Raw genomic sequence first — 22,341 nt, forward strand, 5'->3', positions numbered from 1 at the left:
TTCTTTACACCAAACATAAAATTGATTTAATTGTTCCAGAGGTCCAAACCAAACGTACAATTCTCCATCGTTCCCTGTCTTGTCCAGCCAGGATGCATAGCAGAGGTCAGTGTGTGTTATAGGAATATAACACACACTGACCACCACTACTAGCTAGCTACAACCCAGTGTCCCAGGATGCATAGCAGAGGTCAGTGTGTGTTATAGGAATATAACACACACCGACCACCACTACTAGCTACAACCCAGTGTTCCAGGATGCATAGCAGAGGTCAGTGTGTGTTATAGGAATATAACACACACTGACCACCACTACTAGCTAGCTACAACCCAGTGTTCCAGGATGCATAGCAGAGGTCAGTGTGTGTTATAGGAATATAACACACACTGACCACCACAACTAGCTAGGTACAACCCAGTGTTCCAGGATGCATAGCAGAGGTCAGTGTGCGTTATAGGAATATAACACACACTGACCACCACTACTAGCTAGCTACAACCCAGTGTTCCAGGATGCATAGCAGAGGTCAGTGTGTATTAGGAATATAACACACACTGACCACCGCTACTAGCTAGCTACAACCCAGTGTCTCAGGATGCATAGCAGAGGTCAGTGTGTGTTATAGGAATTCAAACTGCCACGACTAGCTACAACCCAGTGTTTTTTTACAATACAAGTCTTCATCTTTTTTTTTTGTTCCAAACCATTGGTTTTAAACCTAAAGCAGTGTTTTTTTTTCATGTTGCACAATATCAAAATCCAACCATCTTACACGTCTGTAAAAGAAAAACAAAGGAAGGCGGGGTTGGTGGGCGGGGGCGAGGGGGGGTGGAAGTCCGCTTAAAAAAATAATTCCATCTTCTTTTGGACACAGTGAGTCGTGTTTCCAGAGGTGGCTAAAGGAGCATGAACTGAAGTCCAATTTAATACTTCGTCGTACGACAGTGTTGCACGCAAAAAAAAAAAAAACCTTGCATCAAACTAATGTTCTATGCTTTGTCTGTGATTAATTAATATGGCCGCCACAATGCAATTCCAATGTAGAGAGTCACATCATGGTTTGACCAAACATTTGTGTTTGAGATGGCCGATTGCTGCCCCATCAAACACAAATCATGTGTTATTTTTGTCAAGCGACACCGTCATACTACAGAGCATAAATGTAGACGTAAGGCTACTGGTACACATTGGGGGGGTGGTGGTGGTGGGGGGGGGGTGCAGCAGCTTGAGTTCTCACATTTTCATCAATTCGCCACCCCCAAACTGTTTTAAACGGCATAACATCGCAACCAACATTTTCATCATTTCAACCCCCAAACTGTATTAAACGGCAAAACGTTTCCAACTTCTTTTTTTTAAACACGTGTACAGCCTCTGCTGCTTGTACGTCATATCACTGACTCCCCCCCCGCCCGCCTGCTGTGCGCGTCGTTTTACCTGACACATATCACTGACTCCTCCCCGCCCGCCTGCTGTGTGCGTCGTTTTACCTGACACATATCACTGACTCCTCCCCGCCCGCCTGCTGTGTGCGTCGTTTTACCTGACACATATCACTGACTCCTCCCCCGCCTGCTGTGCGCGTCGTTTTACCTGACACATATCACTGACTCCTCCCCGCCCGCCTGCTGTGTGCGTCGTTTTACCTGACACATATCACTGACTCCTCCCCGCCCGCCTGCTGTGTGCGTCGTTTTACCTGACACATATCACTGACTCCTCCCCGCCCGCCTGCTGTGCGCGTCGTTTTACCTGACACATATCACTGACTCCTCCCCGCCCGCCTGCTGTGTGCGTCGTTTTACCTGACACATATCACTGACTCCTCCCCGCCCGCCTGCTGTGTGCGTCGTTTTACCTGACACATATCACTGACTCCTCCCCCGCCTGCTGTGCGCGTCGTTTTACCTGACACATATCACTGACTCCCCGCCCGCCTGCTGTGTGCGTCGTTTTACGTGACACATATCACTGACTCCCCCCCCGCCTGCTGTGCGCGTCGTTTTACCTGACACATATCACTGACTCCCCGCCCGCCTGCTGTGTGCGTCGTTTTACCTGACACATATCACCGACTCCTCCCCCGCCCGCCACGCTGCGTTGCTTTACCCGACACAGACTGCTGAAGAGTAGGGTAGGGTAGGTAGGAGGAGTGAGGGGCCGTCTAGAAGAATGTTATATGCATTGCTATAGAAAAACAAAAGAAGAAATTAGAAGTCCAAAATGTTAAGTCCATGGGTTTTCCTTCCTCTCAGGAGGAGTAAAGGGGGTCCTCTCTCTCCCTATCCCCCTCTCTCAGGAGGAAAGGTAGGGGGTCCTCTCTCTCCTCTCATCCGCTGCTGTTGTTCAGCCACCACTGAGAGAGGACACATCTGTCCACTCGTCTCAGAGACCCCTTTTTTCCACCGGTTTGGGAACCGCTTCAGTTCTCTGTGGTTCCTAGACCAAGAGCCCAGAGCTCCAAACATTGGAACGTTCATTTTGAATTGAGTGGGCAACACTGTACCCATGTTAAATCGTTTATAGGATCAATACACGTAAATTAATATATGATAACACTTCCACAGTAGCAGCTTTTTCATATATTTTTTATTTTTTTTGCGAAATGTTCCTATATAATGCCTAATTTAATTTGCATGTTTAAATTGTTAAATTTGTCTTCGTGTAAGTAATCCACTGGGGGAGTTTCATGGTGATAACGGTCTAATATTAGGTATGGTTTTTGATATAAACTCAATTCATAATTAAACGTTTCCAATTTTGGAGAACCACAAAGAACTGAACCGGTTCTCATCGGGAACCAACCGGTTTTAAAAAAAGAGGTCCAACCAAGCGTGTACAAATGGAACCTAATGGACCCCTTTACGGTTACGGGATCCATTTTGGTTCCATTTGTACCCTCTCAGCGTGAGAGGTGGTGGGTGGGGGTGGGGGGGGGAGGGAGGAAGGAGAGGGAGCGAGAGCAGGAAGCTCCTCCTCCTCCTGCGTCTACTTTAGTCGCTGGACGATGACGGCGTTGAGGAGGTTGGCGTCCTGCAGCGTGAGGCTCTCGTCCGCCAGCTCCTTGTTGGGGAAGGTGGTCATGAGGACGAACTCTCTGGCGCCCATCAGAGGCCGCGCCGCCACCACCAACTGGCGTACGTCCGACACCCTGGAGGGAGAAACAACGGAGCCAAGGGCAGAGGCCATGTGGGACAACAGACAGGTTGAGGTGTTTGTTGCACGGAATGATCTGAGCAAATGTCGGAGCACAGGAAAGCAGGTGGCATTTTCTGTGTGGCGTTTGCATGTTCTCCCCGTGTCCCCTAGGGTAGGTACCCTCACAAAAACATGCAGTAATCCTGGTCTCTAAACTGCCTCCCCCTGGCCAGCCGGGGCGCCTGATGGAGGGGAAAGGAACTGGTTGGAATAACGTGTTCCTTCCACGCGCTACGACCAACCAGGGAAAGTCCCCCCTGTTAGGTGTAAAGGAGCAACTTGGACACTCAGGCATGAAGGAAGCATGAGTTAAGTCCGTTGCTCTCCCCAGGTTGGTGGAGGGTGTGTAGAGCCCAGGATCACATTAGATGATTGACACAGGGGTGAAAAATGGGTTACAAAATCGTGGGATAAAAAAAATATAATAAAAAAAAGGAAAGCAGGTGGCACCAGGTAGCACTGGTGCCACCTGTTGCGTTGGGTAGCACCAACTTTTTCTTTGTATGACCTTATCACCAAGGCCAGCAAAGGTTTTCTTGGCTGAAGCATAAATGCCTTAAATTAAGCACATAACATGGAATATTTTCATGATAAATGTTTTTATGTGATGTATTCCCCATGCTTTTTGTTCTTGCTTAATGTAAGTCGCTCTGGATTAAGACCGTCTGCTAAATGCCTAAATTGAAATTGAAATTGAAATTGAATATTTCTCACTCACACATTCTATAGGAAATTATTATAATGAATTAACCTATAATGCATTTTTCCATATCGTTATTATCATTTGGAAATATGAAACAGAAATGAGACACACACCCCTTACCTTCTGCATTGCCATGTTCAACCTAATGGCCAATAACGGCAGGGCTCCACCGGACGGACGCGTTGCGTCTCCGTCGCGTCCTGCTCGCGTCATGACAACGTCACGCTATAGAGGTGCTCCACCGCGGGCTTTTGAAAACTGCGCGTCAGCAACATTATGGCTAATGTATTGTAGGTACTGTATACGTGCGCGCGTCAAAAAACGAACCGGGGCAATTTTTGAGTCACCGAACGCAGCACAACGCAACGCAGCGCGGGCATTGGAGCCACCCTCCATTGATTAAAAGGGAACATTCCCTACGCTGACTGGACTCGGACGCGCCCCCCGGTGGAGCCCTGGCGTAAGGATATTTAACACCGAGGTGCCCACGTGCCCACGCTTCCTGCACCCTTTTGCAATGTGAAATGCCACCGAATTCATAATCCTTGCCCACTTTGCTCCCGTCTTTTCTTTATATGGAATGAACGTGTGAAAGCTGATGTGCTTTTATTGAGAAGGGGAACATGGCTAAACGGATTAGCCTGCATATTTCCTATGTGCTGAAACTAGCTGATCTACAAGCTCACAACGTGTGATGGACGCGACGCGTTGTGAGCTTGTAAATCTGCTATTTTCAGCATGCAACACCACGTCGCACGACGAAGAATATACCAGGTTTCACGTGGGAGATGTATTTTGTTCGAGGCGATCATGTATGTAGCCTGGCCTGCATACAGTCTATGGCCTGCACACAGCGCTACACGACACAAAACAACAAGCTATTGGAAGCTATTTTTCAACAACAAGTTTACCGTGTTTGGGGTCGGGGACGAGGCGCACTGTGCAGTCCCCCATATGTTCTGTGTCTGCTGTCTCCGTGGATTCAGCTACAGCAATGCACAGCATCATCATCATCCCAGTTGTAAAATGTGTTGTGTGAAGTGTGCGCTCCGGGGAAACTTAAGTGTACAGTTGATGCTGAAATCTTTGTTTCGTTTTTTTCGGGGTTGATCAGTGAGCGCGCCGCCGCTGTTGGACTCACGTGTGTCGTGTGCAGACAGACAGGCAGAGAGAGGGAGCGAGAAAGAGAGAGAGGAGGCGAGACTCGAAGGAGTGAGGGAGAATAAAGTAATATTTTATTATCGCACTAACTCCCGGGGAGTTAGTGCGGCCTTTTTTCCCCCCCCGACAGCATTCTAGCCGACGGGGCAACGGTCCGCTCCGCAGCGATGCGAAAAAGCGATGGTCCGACATGCGCTGCTCCCGTGCTTGCGTTTAGGGTTAGGTTAGGATTGAGGTTTCGGATCAATATGCTGTCGGAAAAAAGACCTGCACCCAACTCCCGTGCTTCATGGTTGAGGCTGGGAGTGAAAGCAATAAGTAGCACCGGTGCGACCTCGTTCAAATTTAACTCACTAAACATTAAGAAATTAAGTAGCATATGCGACTTAATAGTTGGAGCCCTGTGCATGGACATTGTACACACACACAGCTCCGTAATGGCTCACCTGTGGGTGTGGTTGAACTTCTGCACCAGCTTCCCGCCGTCGGCCAATCGGATTTGAATGTTGGTGACGGGCTGGGAGGGGTCAAGGGTCACGGAGGAGCTGGCCTGGGCCTCGTTGGTGGCCTGCTCTGCTTGTGCACCTCCTGGGACCGACACCAGCTCTGGGGTGGCGCTGTGGAGACAGAGGAATATGTGTGTCAGTGCATGGGACCAGAATGGAAACAAGACCGCAAGGTCTTTCTTCTGAAATCCTTTTGGGACCAAAATGCCTGAACTGTACCTTGTGCTGTTTGCATTTTTCTTTTGTCTAATAAAATATTCAATCAATCAAAGACATGGGAATATGACATCCATACATATATGTAGTAGTAGTAGTAAGTAAAACTTGAACTCAAGAGTTTAAGCCCAAGACCGAGCTATCGTCATAAACATACAATAACAGAGCGTCGCAGTCCCGCCCCATGCGAGGGCACCAGGAAATAATTCCCCATTCATTTTTCCCCATAGACGTTTCATAAAGTATTTATTTAAAGACCTTTAAAACCTCGGACAATAAGCCGACTCGGCAGGTGACAACGCATGACAATAAGACAACTTTTTTGGGCCAAACAGATAATTAGAAAGGGCAGAGAGTACAACACTTATTTTCTTTCTTCTAATTATTTGTTTGGCCCCCAAAAAATGGTTTATTGTCATGAGTTGTCACCTGCCGAGTAGCGCGCCTGCTATTCTTTTTTTTATTGTAGAAATGTGCCGCAAATCTTTGAATATATATTCTTTTAAAGTGAATGTTTTTAATTCAGGTCTAAGTGGGTTAAGTGCATTGGTTTTGGTCAGAGGAACAGTAAAGTGACCATTTAGTGCATGTCTAGTATTGTAATCATGTCTTTCATTTGCAGGTAATAACTGTAGAAACAAACTGAAGGGTTTCTGTGAGGAATGAATTCTTTAATATTCATAAAACTGTAATGATAATTCCACAACAAATTAATGCCACTGTAGAATATAATTAAATACATTTGACAAAAGGTAGTCACTAGTAAACAATATATGTCAAGCTAATATAGACTATTGCAAAAATGTATTCTGTCACTCCGTTGCACCATCTTGTGGACAGAAAGTGCAACAGCAGCAAGGCCTTTTTGTGTAGCCTGCAAATAAATTGAACCATTTCCTTGTAACACAGTAAAACGTGTCTATTGAATGAATTACATGTAGTGACTAGAGATGGCGCTCGATAAACGATACCCAGAAGAAAATCAGATAACAAGCTTATCGGGTACCCGTTGTAACTGCTGCAATTATTCCAATTCATTTGTATTCAAGTTAATAATTGCTCGCATAATGTCTTATTCATTGCATGTCTAATTCAGGCCGGAAGTGCCATTGTTTGGCTATAATGCGGAACCCCTTATAGGGCAGTCTGGTATCACTGAGACAGGTAGACAGGTTACACACGTCTGTTTGACAGCGTGATGCAGACAGAAGTTCCCAAGTTTGTGCATCGCTGTGTTCAGCACAGCTATCTCATTCCCTTATGCTTAGAGCAGCCAGTAAGGTATGTTAATGTTGTTGTTTTGCATGTTATTTGAGTGTAATTTAATTCATGCTTATATGCTGTATTGTTTATGCCATGTTATACTAAGCATTTGTGTACTTTTTGTTGTTTATCAGTTCCACGTTGGTGTGTGTGCTTCAAGTTCTTCACAATAAATCCACCAGTATGCAGAACAACTGACTCGTTTCTGGACAAGATGGGAGGGAGTGATAACCCGTTATCAATAAGCTGTGGGCTTATCAAGCCCGTTATGGAGCATAGCGGCCCATGACGTCATGTTTCAACAATCAACACAAGAGGCGATCAAGAAATAAATGTAATCACCCACGCTGGCACAAACATGTCTGTCTAGAAATAAATGTAATCACCCACACTGGCACAAACATGTCTGTCTAGAAATAAATGTAATCACCCACGCTGGCACAAACATGTTGGGTCTAGAAATAAATGTAATCACCCACGCTGGCAAAAACGTGTCTGTCAAGGAATAAATGTAATCACCCACGCTGGCACAAACATGTCTGTCTAGAAATAAATGTAATCACCCACACTGGCACAAACATGTCTGTCTAGAAATAAATGTAATCACCCACGCTGGCACAAACATGTCTGTCTAGAAATAAATGTAATCACCCACGCTGGCACAAACATGTCTGTCTAGAAATAAATGTAATCACCCACACTGGCACAAACATGTCTGTCTAGAAATAAATGTAATCACCCACGCTGGCACAAACATGTCTGTCTAGAAATAAATGTAATCACCCACACTGGCACAAACGTGTGGGTCTAGAAATAAATGTAATCACCCACGCTGGCACAAACATGTCTGTCTAGAAATAAATGTAATCACCCACGCTGGCACAAACATGTCAGTCTAGAAATAAATGTAATCACCCACGCTGGCACAAACATGTATGTCTAGAAATAAATGTAATCGCCCACGCTGGCACAAACATGTCGGTTGAAAAATACTGTTCGGGGTAAACAAAATTATGCTTTTTAAGTGACGGCACACATATTAGCCAGTTAACCAGTTTCTTTAATATTATTGTATTGGTAAAAAGGTCAATTGCCTTCTGTCTGTTAGAAAAGTACTGTTCCCTGATGTCATCGCTAGGGACACATGATGTCATCGCTAGGGACACATGCATCAGTAAGCAGGAACTGGGGATGGCAATGAAGGACCGGTCGACAAAATAAATTAAAAACAACATCATAAATGATACAAACCAACAGACAACTAACTACACAACCCTTTGTTGCTCTAACAAGAATGATGCTGGCAAAAGGATTCAAGATAGAAGAGGGTTTATCGTCACTTTGCCTGCCTGTCAAAAAATAAATAAATCACATCATAACTTAACTGGTACGTCCTGTGGCCAGTCCACCCCTGCTTTAAGTTTGCAATTTTTGCTGTGCTACTGAAAAAGCGACTTCTGTAACGCTAAACGGCCGTGGTGGCGTGCGTCTTGTTGTTGTATGCTCAGTGCTGACAATACCAAACAAGTCCTCTGTACCTTTTTTTTTGGTGTGTTATCCTTTTAGCTGTGCTGTTGGATCCATTGAAAACTTTAGTTACTGGGTTACTTTGTAGATTGTGATATTATACTAAACATACATTCACCACTTACGCCCTATATACGTACATTTCGGCCATTTGCCGCAATCGGAGCGCACGAGAGCATGTGAGCTTGTCGTAAAGTAAAATAAAACTTTAAATGGAGACATTCTGCCTAATGAGTACTTGGATTTTGGATTTTGCCTTGTGTGTGAATGGTTAATATTGGTTATGTCAGACAGACAGACAGACAGGCAGGCAGGCAGGCAGGCAGGCAGACAGACAGACAGACAGACAGACAGACAGACAGACAGACAGACAGACAGACAGACAGACAGGCAGACAGACAGACAGGCAGACAGGCAGGCAGACAGCCAGGCATCTGGAGTATCTATAAATAAAGCTTCTAAGCGGCACCGCTGAGTACATGTATGACTTTGTGGGCCGATATATAATTTGTTTGATCTTTCCGCTTCACAACACAAAGAACAAAGCCTATTATAGATGTTACCTTACCTGGCACACATTATGGTCTGCTACGAGTAAAAGATACCGGTTCTGTTCAGAATGTATTCCACAAAATAGGGCTCGAAAGGGCGTTCTTAGTTTATACATGATTCATGATAACTACTTTTTTTATATTTATGTGATGTATGCCATGTTTTTGTTCTTGCTTAATGTAAATCGCTCTGGATTAAGGGCGTCTGATAAATGCTTAAATTGTAATAAGAACCCGTTAACACCCGTTCTGTTTGACTCTGTATTCAGTTAGAAATGTTTTAAAAGGAGCGAGTGGAATCCTCAGGATCCTTGGGACTAGTATTAGGGCCGATTCATACTCCTATTTTACCGCTGTAGCGCCGAAATGATTTCGGCTCGTCAAAAAATTTCAGTAGCACCGAAGAGACGACTTTAGGACGGTTTCCTTTCCTTTTAAAGAACTGACCTTCCCAGTTTGTCCTTCACCACTGAAGGCCACCTTAACAACATGAGTGTTTCCTCTTAAAGAACTGACCTCCCCAACTTAATTCCTTCACCACCGAAGGCCCTGAAGACCACCTTAACAACATGAGTTTCCTTTTAAAGAACTGACCTCCCCAACTTCATTCCTTCACCACCGAAGGCCCTGAAGACCACCTTAACATGAGTTTCCTTTTAAAGAACTGACCTTCCCAGCTTCATTCCCTCGCCACCGAAGGCCCTGAAGGCCACCTTGGGTTTGGAGAAGTCCTCGTCTCGGTGGTCCTCCATGTCGAGGTTGACCTGTCCGCCCCGAGAGCGCTGCCTCAGCTCCAGAGGAATCTCCCTGAGGAGGAGAAGCAAGATGTTTTAAAAAGAAAACTGTCGCAATTGTGACAGGATGTTTGCTAATGTGTGAACTTATATGTCAAGTATTCCCCAGTGTTCCATGTTCCTGAAGCCCTAACCACACCAAAGGGTCCAGACGGTTTTAGCGTGGTCCCTGCGGTGTGATATGTCCCGTTGCACGTTGGCCCACGTTGGCTATGGTAAACCAGTACTTAACCGTGTCAAGTTTACACCTGCGACGCCCAATTAATCTGCTTCAGTTAGCCATCAAAGACGCAGTTAAAGGAGAATTCCATGCTAGAATGCTTTCTTATCTTTCTTACCTTTCTTTGTAGTCCCCACCAAAGAGGTCCAGGTGTTTATTTGTGCAAAAACTCCTTATTGGCTGTTTTCCCTACCATAAGCCCTCAATGAATTGCATTGCATTGAATGGGAATTGAATGGGGCTATGGAGTGTTATGCTAGTTCGCTTATTTCCATCGAAAGAAGTAGTAAAGTGTGCCGCTTGGGATATTATTTACATTATGAAGAGAGGATATATATAAAGAAATTATAATTTTGAGCGATGGAAATAAGCGAATTAGAACAACACCCCATAGCCCCATTAAATTCCCATTCAATTCATAGGGCTTATGGTAGGGGAAATAGCCAATAAGGAGCTTTTGCACAAAATAACACCTGGACCTCTTTGGTGGGGACGTAACGACTACAAAGAAAGGTAAGAAAGCCTTTTAGTATGGAATTCTCCTTTAATGAGCATGATGATATCAATCGACTGTTAGTTAAAAGTGGAAACGTGATTTTAAAATGTGTCAGTGTTTAGATTATAAAACAGAAGAACATCACTTTTTAAAACACATTTATAAATGTTTATGCTTCGAATGCCTTCAGGCAATAATGCCGTTTAATTTGCTTATTCAGGAAAACAGCCTTTTTCTTTTTCCCTTTCCCGTAATTTCTTTTGCCGCTGAGCGGGCGTGTCTGAGCGGAGCGCCCGACGCGCAAAGGAAGGGGAGTGCTGAGCGAGCGAAGGACACACACACACACACACACACACACACACACACACAACACGAGCGAATGACGGGACAAAAGCCGTCGAGAGTGAAGAGCAGATATCTCGGCCGCTTCGCGCCCCGCTCACATGCTCTGACAGGGATGCATGTTAACCCATTCTGACCTGAGATCAGATTCATACGAGGTTTTCCACTGGACACACACTGGTCTGATTATAACCCATTCTGACCTGAGATCAGATTCTAAAAAATGTCAGTCGTTCTTCGATTTTTCAAAAAATAGCAGACCTACAAGCTCGTAGCGCGCCACTCGGTGGCGCGCTATGAGCTTGTAGGTCTGCTATTTTTCAATAGCTAAAGCATAACATGATGCTAACACCAAAATGGGTTCCCGTTCAGAATAGTAGTAGTAGTAGTAGTTTATAGATTAGGTCTCTTACCCCCTACGGATGGACTCCAGGAAGATGGCGTTTCCCGGGTCGTTGTAGTTCCTGAGCTCGCCTTCGTCCAGACTGAAGCCCGTCTTCCAGAGCTTCAGGACCACGTGCACCTGGTTTGCACGCACACACACACACACACACACACACACACACACACACACACACACACACAGTCACAGTCACACACAAATAACACAGTATTTTAGCTTTTAAAGATCATTTTAAACTTCAGCTGTTGAAACATCGTGAAAATGTGGCGCAAATCTTTGAATATATATTCTTTCACATCGAATGGTTTTAGCTCATATTTTTGCTTTGGGGGGGGGGGGGGGGGTCCCTGGAACAACATATTTTCAGATGGGTGTCTGCGGGCGATTACATATGATTTTGGGGATCCTTCACATTAAATAGTTTGAGAACCACTGATTATAAAAAAACAGGTTTTTCAGAAACATCCACCCAACAAAAAAGTGATTTTTTTTTCCCCCCAGTGATTTCATGAACAAATTAAAAGAAAAAATTAGAAATTCCATGAATTAGAAAACAAATGTTTAGAAGTAGTGATAAAAATAGCCGATCTACGAGCTCACAACGCGGCGTGAAGCGATGCGTTGTGAGCTTGCAGATCTGCCGTTTGGGAACCACCAGCGGTGTTGTAGAACATTGAGACCACACTCTAGATGGACTGTGGGTTAGGGCCACGCTATCAGCAGGATCATCTTTCACACACATCAGGTGACAGGTCTGGTAGAAACCCTGGAGCAATCTGATCCCAGTGGGCACGCACTTTGAGACGTACGGTCTGGTGGAAACCCTGGAGCAATCTGATCCCAGTGGGCTGGGGCGAGCAGACGTACGCTTCCATTGGCATCTCAAGTTCCACCCACTCCCATTAGAAAGGGGAGAAAACGGAAAGTAGGTCCCCACGCTAACAAGTGGAAGCAGCTCGCTGTGTGTGACGTGTTGGCGGTGAGCGACCTACAGCGTGGTTACACCCACCTCCGCACCATGGGCGACCGGGCCTTGGAACTCTCTTTCTCCCTAAACACCTGAGAGCACCACAGAGTCTACTGACTCTTTAGAGAGCACCACAGAGTCTACTGACTCTTTTAACCGTTTCAGTTCATACGACGCATGAGGCCGTCATAAGGATTCGAAAAGATGTGTGCCTTCGATGTCGGTGGACGTCCTATAGCGCACCCTCAAAGATACGGGGCGAGATAAGAATATTCAGAATTTTTCTTATCATTTTTTTTGGCTTTTGGCTTTTCTCTTGCCGTATGCTAACGCTCTGTGAAACTATTAGCTTGTCATTGACTCCCATGTTAGCGCGGCGGAAAGAATGGCTCGTATCTCCTCATCCAGGGCGCTCTCCGTGGTGATGAATGGATCGATATGCTGGCGCTTCATTTCTGCTCCTCATCCGTCTCTCCCGCAAAATATGAACGCTTTTTGGAGCGTATATAAATAAATTAAGATGATCGGGGATTGTGAGGTCACTTTGTAAAGTCAACTTTTTTAAGAAAGTGTTTCCGGTTCATGGCTTTCAGAGTAAAAGCGCTCAGACAACTCCGGCACCCCGGGAGCTTCTATTTTGAAGCACTTCCGGCACTAAATGTGTTTTAAGAATGGACTTAAGACCCACCTTTCCCTTGACGCCCTCGTTGCCACTGGCGCCTTTGGACGCCTTTTTGAAAAGAAAATCTGGTGTTCAGGTGATGATATGCACATTACTGTACATTACTGTACATTACTGTACATTCTGGTGTTCAGGTGATGATATGCACATTACTGTACATGCACAATAGAATTACAAATTATTTATTTTATTTATAATGGCAAAGAGGGCCAAAACTGGTATCCACCTGGTGGCACTGGATGAGTTTTAAAACCCATTCTGACCTGAGATCAGATTCATACAAGGTTTCCACTGGACACACACTGGTCTGATTATAACCCATTCTGACCTGAGATCAGATTCTAAAAATGTCAGTCGTTCTTTGATTTTTCAAAAATAGCAGACCTACAAGCTCGTAGCGCGCCACTCGGTGGCGCGCTATGAGCTTGTAGATCTGCTGTTTTTCAATAGCTAAAGCATAACATGATGCTAACACCAAAAGGGGTTCCCGGTGAGAATGGGTTAAGAAAGCTTTTCCCTAAACGTGTTTTACGGCTAATGATGTTGCTTACGCTTCTTTTATTGTATTTAATTTTACTTTTTATTTTTTGGCCATGCTTTTAACCCATTTAGGCCTGACTTTTTGTGTGAAAATGTCTTTTTAAATTTAATTAAAAAAACCCTCATGTTTCTATATCCGTGGTGGTTAATATTTCATGTCAAGGACCCCAAAAATTATATGCAATATGCCTCCGCCCTCCCATCTGAAAATATGTTGTTCCAGAGACCTCCCCAAAAGCAAAGATTTGAGTTAAAAAAATATATATTCCAAATTTGCGCCACATTTTCACGATTTTTCAAAAATAGCAGACCTACAAGCCCTTGTAGATCTGCTATTTTTCAATAGCTAAATTATAACATGTTTAAAACACCAAAAGGGGTTCCCGCCCCAAAATGAGTTAATCTCTGTAGCACTTTGAGAGTGAGAATGTTAAGTGCTCTATAAATAAAATGCATTATATTTATTATTATTATTATTATTATGCCGTGTTTTTCCAGCCAGGCGTGTGCGCACGCCGTGCCACATTTTGATCACGTCATCACAACAAAACAGTACTGTACGTTACGTACAGTAGGTAACCCCGTGTTTGGCCATTCTGTGATATTTTTTCTGTGATACAAAATTCCGAATAAAAGGCAGAATATTTTCTGTGGCTGAATATTTGGTCCATCACTAGTCTAGACTCTAGTCTAGAAGACCCAGACCAAATCAGTTAGACAAAGACATTTATGCCTTCGTTTAAATATTGGAAATAATCGGCACCTAGGCTGCCAAGCCAGCCAGACGTCGTGCCGCGGGTTCGACTCCCAAGCCCCGACTCCCCATCTCTCTCTCTCTCCCTTTCCTGTCTAATTACCGTACCCTATCAATGAAGGCAAAAAAACGCCCAAAAACATATAATAATGTAAATAATGAAATGTAAAACTCACGTCCTGTTGGCTGTTGGCACCGGCCCGCCTCTCTGTGCTCGCCACGTACGCAGACTCCTCCTCCGGGGCGGCGCCCAGCCTGTAGCCGCCACCTCCAAACGCCTGGGGGGGGGTGTGTGTGTGTGTGTGTGTGTGGATATAGAAAAATAGACGAGCATGAAGGAAGAAAAGAACGGCATGGCAGAGAAAATACTACCCCAAAGCAGCAAGTACAGAAAATACTTAAGTATGATAATAATATTGATACTAGTAGTCCAGCAATCAAATGGCCACTCTGTGGTACTTTCTGTCGGGATGTACCGATGAGACATTTTGGCCGATATCGATAAAAAATTGCCGTTATGGCCGACAACCGATATAAACCGATATGATCTCATTCTGCCAGCTATAATCACAGAAGAAAAGACTGAATCAAGTTTCAAGAGACAATTGAGGAGGCATCTTGAAACCCAAAGACTTTAGGGCGCTCGAACGCGCACGGACACACACACACACACACACACACACACACACACACACACACACCGGTCGTGATCATGAGCGATTTTATTGATAAGATAAGATATTGATACTTCCTTCATGTCGTGTCTCTCTACTCACCCTGGCTCCTCTGCTGGACTCTCCCGGACCACCCTTCCCGGGGCGGTCCAGGGGCACGGCTCCGTGCTCCTTGGCTCCCTTGAACAGATCCTCCACCACCTCGTTGGAGCTCTTCTTCTTGGGGGGCCCGACGATCTGCTGCCCGCTGCGCTCCGAGCCGCCCGCAAAGAACCTGGACGGTAAAAGGGTGAGATTAAAAAAAACATCTGATTCAGATGTTATCAAACGATAATCACCTCACCGGTAGGTTACTAATCACTCTGATACGAATGGAGCCAGCAGGCTCGTCTGGAGACGACTGCATGTATTCTCTGCTGTGATTAGGAAACGTGGAAGTGAAGTTACTGCCGCTGAAGCGAACACAGTGAAACTGACTTACACGGCCAGTTAAGACTGATATGAGGTCATAGGGGACTTACTGGCCGGTTAAGACTGAGGTTAGTGTTAGAGATACTGGGTTAGTTATCAACTAAAATGGGAATTGAATGGTAGTGCTCATACATAATAGTTACATGCTGAAAGGTAATTATTGCTACATATTTTATCCTATGTGTCCCAGGTGGTATGCAGTGGCTGGTGCTCCGTTTTTTCACTTTTCCAGCAAAGTCTGCCATGTGGTACTAATGTTGGATAGTATTAATCATCTTACTGTGCATCCTTCAAACATGAGGTCCTTGGCAACACCCTGCCCTGATGCCTGAAGAAATGACTGTGCTGTGGGAACAGCAAGCGATGACACACCCCTCCCTTAACCCATTTAGGCCTGAAAAAAATGTCTTCTAAATCCTGACAGTTTTCTGAAATACCTATGTTTCTAGGCCTATATCACTCAATATTTCATGTCAAGGACCCCGAAAATGATCTGTAATTGGCCTCCGACCCTCATCTGAAAATATGTTGTTCCAGGGACCTCCCCAGAAGCAAAGATTTGAGTTAAAAACGTTTGTTCTGAAAGAATATATTCCAAATTTGAGGCACATTTTCACGATTTTTCTAAAATAGAAAAATGGAACCCCATCATAGAAAAAAATAGCTCGTAGCGCGCCACTCGGTGGCGCGCTACGAGCTATGTAGAGCTATGTAGAGCTTGTAGATCTGCTATTTTTCAATAGCTAAATGATAACATAATGTTTAAAACACCTAAAGTGGTTCCCGCCCAGAATGGGTTAAACCAATGGCCCACAGCGCCAGCACAGCACAGCAGCACAATGTGATGATGCTGCAGAAAGCATCTCCATGCCCCCCCGCCACCCCGCGGTAGCAGTGAATGGAGTGGAACCAGAAATAGTAATTTGGTGCATTCTGGAATCACAGGAAGCCGTTTAGGAAGAATTACACCCTCTCAGATTCTAGGGGACATTCTAGGTTAAGATACAGAGAGATAGGCGTGCCTAGGGTTATATAATACAGCGTAGAAAAGGACTGGGACTACCCCTTCAGGGTAGAAGTACAGGACAGGACAGACACAAATAAAATAGTAACATATATGTTACCATTTTATTTTATTTTTACACTTTGAATGCTCTTTCTTGCACTCATTATATCCCTTTGTTTGCTGTGTTTTGTTGTTTGAATGTTATGCTATCTATATATGCTGCTGCATTGTCTGTAAGGAAGCCAAACTAAAATAGGTTTTACTCTGTCGTTTTTGTCTCGCTATATACCTGTATTTTATTTCCTTGTTTTTTTTTTGTGAATACTTACTAAATGTATGTGAAGTTGTTTGTGTGTATGAGTGTATAATGCATATATCCTGTGAAAGTATGAAACAGCTGAGGTTGTGAAAAAGAAAGGAAAACAAAATCAGTATGTACAAAATGTATAATTCTGTGAAGTTGCCCAAAATGAAATAAAAACAGGTTTTACTCATATGTACCTGTAGTGTACACAAGCTGTAGAACAATAAAGTACATCCTCCTTGTTACAGGGGTATGTTTATTTGTATGCCAGTGTGGTGTGAGCTCTGAACTGAACTCCGTTGTTTCGTGAAAGCAATGACAATAAAGATCTCTCTCTCTTTCTATCCATCTACTGCAAACAATGTAGTGACACATTGGACTGGACAATGGCGAGTCCATGACTCATTATAGCAAAAGGCTGATGCACTCCTCAAAAGGCTGGTGATAGGTGTGTAGGGCAATAGAGCATATACAGTATGATGAAAAGGGTATCTTTGAAAGACAAAGAAGAGGTCTCACACACTGTCAGACACACAGAAATGTTGCTCTTTATTTGATCGACGTTTCGGTCGTTTAAGACCTTCATCAGGACAGACAATACAAGTCGCGACGCGTTGTGAGCTATTAGATCAGCTATTTTCAGCATGCAACCAAGTGTAAAATGACTTATACTGGATCTCTTGTCCACTATACACCTAACATTTGAGTCTAGTTTTTATCTTTTGACGAAATTGTCAGTATATTTATAGTCTTAGTTGTATTCATCATAGCTTAGTTTTCATTTAATTTCCATTTAGTTTTCGTCAGTGGAAAAAGGCAGTCGACGAACATTTTTCGTCTTAGTTTTAGTCGACAAAAACAACACTGAAACGTCGACTAAATAAAGAGCAATATTTTTTGGCGTGTGACTGACAGTGTGCGGGAACTCTTCTTCTTTGTCTTTCAAACACACCCTTTTCATCGAGTCATGAGTGACTCATCTCACTTGCAAGCTTGGCTTGGGTTTAAATGCTCATCAACAAAGAGCAACTGGAACTCAAACCGGGCAGACTCACCGTTATCACGCACATCACTGGCTTAAGCATTATGTTATACTTTAGCCGTTGAAAAATAGCAGATCTACAAGCTCAGAGCGCGGCACTCTCGAGCTTGTGTTCTTCAAGGAAACAGTACAACAAATACAGTACAAATTGACAAGACTCACCTCTGGCCTTCCTCTTCGTCACTCTCGTCCTCCGCCTCGTGCATCAGATCTCTGAAGGAGGTCACTCTGGGCTGGACGCTACCAACACACAAAGCAAATGGTCAATGTTTTTTAAAGGGGCAGCGGTGGCTCTACGGGTTAGAGAAGCGCCCTTGTTGCCGAAAGGTTTCCGGTTCGATTCCCCCGGACCAGCAGGAAAAATCACTCACCCAACATCGCTGAAGTGCCCTTGAGCAAGGCACTGGAACCCACAACTGCTCCAGTGGAGCTGCTTAGTGGCCAACAACAGTATATTGTTTTTGGACAATTCATAGAGAAGGCATGGCAGTTACGTTGGAGAACGATGTATCCATGAGTAACTGTCCATTTGGTTATATGTATTATTATATATGTACAACTCTGTGAGTGTCTTGTAAGCCCGTGCGGTGCTGGGCATCTTATGATGTAGGACACTTTAATAAAAACTCTATCCATCTATCTATAAGACTGAGGTTATACTGAAGGTGCGTAGGCAGGGCTCAATGTACTCAGAGAAATGCACACAAAGTGCACAAAGACCTGCACACCGTCTGCACTGGCAATACGAACACTTTATTTAGGTAACGTTTGGGTCACACCGTCACAGACCTTCTTCAGGTGAGGTGCCTGAAGAAGGTCTGTGACCCAAACGTTGCCTAAATAAAGTTCGTATTGCCAGTGCAGACGGTGTGCAGGTCTTTGTGTACTTGGTGTGCATTTTTCTGAATGTTTGTTTAACTAAAAACAAACATTAAACCCGCCCCGGCCAGCAATAAAGAGAAGAACAAGAGTCAACGTTACCTGCTGGGACCGGTGGACCGCGACACAGAACCGGATCCACTCTCCGGCTGGGGGAGGGTCACGATGTCGTCTTCACCACCATCCTCAAAGAAACTAGCCAGGGCGAGCTGGAGGAGGGGGGACAGAATATAACTCATGAAGCTGGAGGGGGGACAGAATTTGATTGATTGATAACCCAGAATTACAGTACATTTCAAGCACAAACTCAATACAAAGACTGTTAACTGTGAGTTTGACGACCCAATTAAGCATTACACTTGTTTACAACAACAGGGTCCACCTTGTTCAATTCATCAAAACATTTCGAGACGTACAAATAGACACTTCTATATAGTTAAAGAACAGAACAGGAATTCATCATAAAGGAAGCAAAAAGGGAAAAGATACATATACAGTGAGGGGAAAAGGGGGGGGGGGACCCACATTCCCACAACACCAGAGGGAGTTCAACAAACCATGTGCAACCCAGATTCGGCACAAACGTCAAGGGACTAAAATTAATTTCGCTCCCTATGCCACAAAAATGTCGAACGCCCCTACCAACTGTCATTCACAGATGTGAATCCCATATGACTCCTTCAGAACTGCTCTCAAAGGACACCTATACGGACGGCTGCAATTTAAAACTGGCCCCCGTAAAATATGAATCCCCCACCCACCCCTTTTCCCCCCCTCACTGTATATGTTTTTCCCCCTTTTTTTACCTCCTTTATGATGATATATTGTCTTTGGCCGCTGTATAGAAGTGTCTATGTGTACGTCTCTAAATGTTATGATGAAATGAAAACTGTGGACCCTGTGTAATGCTTTGATGGTGTCGTCCACTCACAGTTACGTTTTTTTGTATTGAGTTGTGCTTGAAATGTACTGTAATTCTGCAAAATGTTAATAAATACTTACTACGCTGTTACTTGGCCATGGATTTTTTAATACAACCCAAGTGTGGAATCGAAGCGTTATAATTGGCCTGATAAACCGTAACCAATACTGTCGCAATCCAGGGATGATGTTGCAGTTTCACTAGTGTCAGTGTAATATAATAAAGGTTTAGAAAAAAGCTTTGCAGTAGAAAACTATACTGGCCATTTTGACCAGTGGGTTTTTTTAACCAGTGGTCCGGGGACCACCAGTGGTCCTTGAGGGGGTTCCATAGTTACATCATAATTTGGTAACTATAGATCCAAACCCTAACTAGATCCCTTAGATCTTTAAACTATTGAGAGTGTAAAATGAAACCAAATGGACCCCCCCCCCCCCCCCCCGGGTCAATTTGGTTTCGTGTTACGCTCTCAAGAGTTAAACTATTGTTAAACATCTGCATTACTTAATTTACAAGAAGTCTACACGATTATAGTCCTATGCTACCATTATCAATTTGGAAAGAATTGTGGACAAAATCCAACAACAATAACAAACAATATGCTTTAGTTTTGGGTGGCTCCGTGCCCTTCAAATACAAAACAAATAATGGGCCTTTTGTGTATGAAAAGGGTTGAAAAACCCGAATGATTTTGACAATGTAGCATCAATGTGGCTAGCGGTGTATGCTAGCACGACTCAACCTAACAGTTAAAGAAACAACATGGCTCAATGGGACAACACAACGTAAGACGGTGACGTTCCCGTGAACCCCTGGCAATGTGGCATGATATCTGTGTTCATAATCTTTAATATGACAGTTTAAAACTGTACGACATTTAGTTTGAGCCCCACACGTCCATTGTTGAAAGAAAGGGTGACTTGCACAAAAACCGCCGGCAAAACCAAACCGGTGGGCTAACGTTAGCCCCAGCGTGCTAACAGGCAGAGCCATACAGTAAAGACAAGAGTTAATACGACAACTCCGTTCTCTTCATGGGGCTTCAGTCCAATGGCGGCTCTTCCTATATAGACTTCTATTGGGAACGGGGACAACCAACTGGGACAAGTCCTGCCCCGAAATGCATTGGACTCAGCTGTAATGATCTTTAAATCCCTTTATTTTAGCTTGTTTTGAAGTAATAGTACCACATAAACATTAAACGAGACTTTAGTTGTCACTGTATAATACTTTAAAACAGTTGTCATGTTGCACACATGCCTAAAATAGCTTTTATATGCGCCGCCCTCGTTGAAAACAATGTATTTCCGACTCCAGCTTTGTCTCAGTTCAGGCTGCATTAGAACAGCGCTCTGAGCGCCCGGTTTCTACCCCCTCAATGTCGTAACTCTTCTCCTAGATGGCTCTGTTAACAGGCTACTGTACTGACAACTATAACTGACACTGTACGTTGTTGTTATTCCAGTTAAAACACAGCTATGGACCTCTCCGGGCGGTGGTAACGCACCTGCAGGTTCCACCCGGCGGACTCCAGGAAGAACCTGGCCCTCTCTTCGTCCACATCGGTGACAGTAACGAACTCCCGAACCGACTCCTCTTGGTTCGCCATTTTGGATGTGCGGCGGTGCTCTAGTCTGCGATAAGGGAACTTCCGGCTCCACCTGGGGAAACAAAGCAGCAACCGCACAGTGGTTCCTATCGGGAGAGTAGATCAGTGGGTTTTCAACCAGTGGTCCGGGGACCCACCAGTGGTCCTTGAGAGGATTCAAGGTGGTCCTCAGCTTAAATGATGGAGAGTTGATGACCAAATGGACCCTTGAGAGCGTAAAATGAAACCATGGTTTAATGTGACACTCTCAAGGGTTAAATTGTTGTTAAACATCAGAAGTGCTTAATTTAAAAGAAGTCTACACAATTACTAGAGAATACAAAATATTTGTTTATTGTTTATAAGGATCCCCATTAGCTTTTGCCTTGACAAAAAAAGCTAGTCTTCCTGGGGTCCGACACAGACAAACATTTAACATTTAACAAATGCAATACTTACAATTGTTTACAAACACTAACTCAAAATAAAACATAGTAAAATAAAATAAGAAAATAAAAAACAAGAAACACATAGCAAGAAAATCACTTTCAACACATTATACATTGGAATTATTATTTTCCCATGGTTACTGCAGTATGATCTACATGAGGTGTTCTTTTAACTTGATTTTAAAGATGAAGATTTAGTTGTTATTTTGATCAACATTTGCCTGGTCCTATAAATACATCATGGACTTGTGGACAAAAACAAAAAAAGTCTTTAGTTTTGCGTCTGAGAGGCTTTAATGTCAACTGGTGGTCCGTGGCTCATCAGATGCTGAATAAACAGTGTGCCCTGGTATAGGCCTAATTGAAAACCACTGGGGTGGATGGATGGCTCTGGGAAGAATGAAACAACAACTAAAACAGAGTGAAAGTTGCAACTCGTTTTGGAAATGTTTTGTTGTTTGAAATTCTTTATTAGGAACAATCCCTTGAGATGAACCATCTCGTTTTCAATTCACACAATACACTTCATACATAAAGACACTTTTTTTTACAAACAATTCAACCAGACAAAACAAAACAAGACAAAACAATACAATTCCTAGATAAACAACAAAACAAAAAACAACAAAACAAAAACTGCAACAAAACAACATTTCACATAACATGGACATAACGTAGACAT

At 43.9% G+C, this 22,341-nt stretch overlaps 1 protein-coding gene across 3 annotated transcripts; it reads right to left on the minus strand.

Annotated features, from left to right (window-relative positions):
- LOC308315455 (NSFL1 cofactor p47-like) lies at positions 1–21,251 on the minus strand. 3 transcript variants are annotated; one of them, XR_013964030.1, is made up of 11 exons: positions 21,130–21,251; positions 18,803–18,909; positions 17,984–18,061; positions 15,101–15,272; positions 14,501–14,602; positions 13,037–13,078; positions 11,392–11,501; positions 9,796–9,933; positions 5,510–5,680; positions 2,060–3,152; positions 1–1,438 (listed from the first exon to the last, which is right to left on the minus strand). XR_013964030.1 is itself a non-coding variant. In XM_080763438.1 (10 exons), exons 1-10 carry the CDS (start codon positions 21,229–21,231, stop codon positions 2,990–2,992), a joined length of 1,185 nt encoding a protein of 394 aa, XP_080619564.1. In that variant the 5' UTR covers positions 21,232–21,251; the 3' UTR covers positions 1,919–2,989. The 3 variants fall into 3 exon arrangements, 2 of the variants coding, with proteins under 2 accessions (XP_080619564.1, XP_080619565.1); XM_080763438.1 differs by lacking the exon at positions 1–1,438 and having other exon boundaries at positions 1,919–3,152; XM_080763439.1 differs by lacking the exons at positions 1–1,438; positions 13,037–13,078 and having other exon boundaries at positions 1,919–3,152.
- Between the last annotated feature and the right edge of the window lie 1,090 nt (positions 21,252–22,341).

This window comes from Protomyctophum bolini (assembly GCF_963924005.1).
Source record: "Protomyctophum bolini genome assembly, chromosome: 5".
Lineage (NCBI taxonomy): Eukaryota > Metazoa > Chordata > Actinopteri > Myctophiformes > Myctophidae > Protomyctophum > Protomyctophum bolini.

Coding starts and splice junctions, on each gene's coding strand:
- LOC308315455 (XM_080763438.1), bottom strand. CDS start 21,231: ATGGCGAACCAAGAGGAGTCGGTTCGGGAGTTCGTTACTGTCACCGAT. Junction 18,062..18,802: donor CGGTCCACCGGTCCCAGCAG/GTAACGTTGACT, acceptor GTGTGTTGGTAG/CGTCCAGCCCAGAGTGACCT. Junction 11,502..13,036: donor ACGAGGGCGTCAAGGGAAAG/GTGGGTCTTAAG, acceptor CGTGCAAACCAG/GTGCACGTGGTCCTGAAGCT.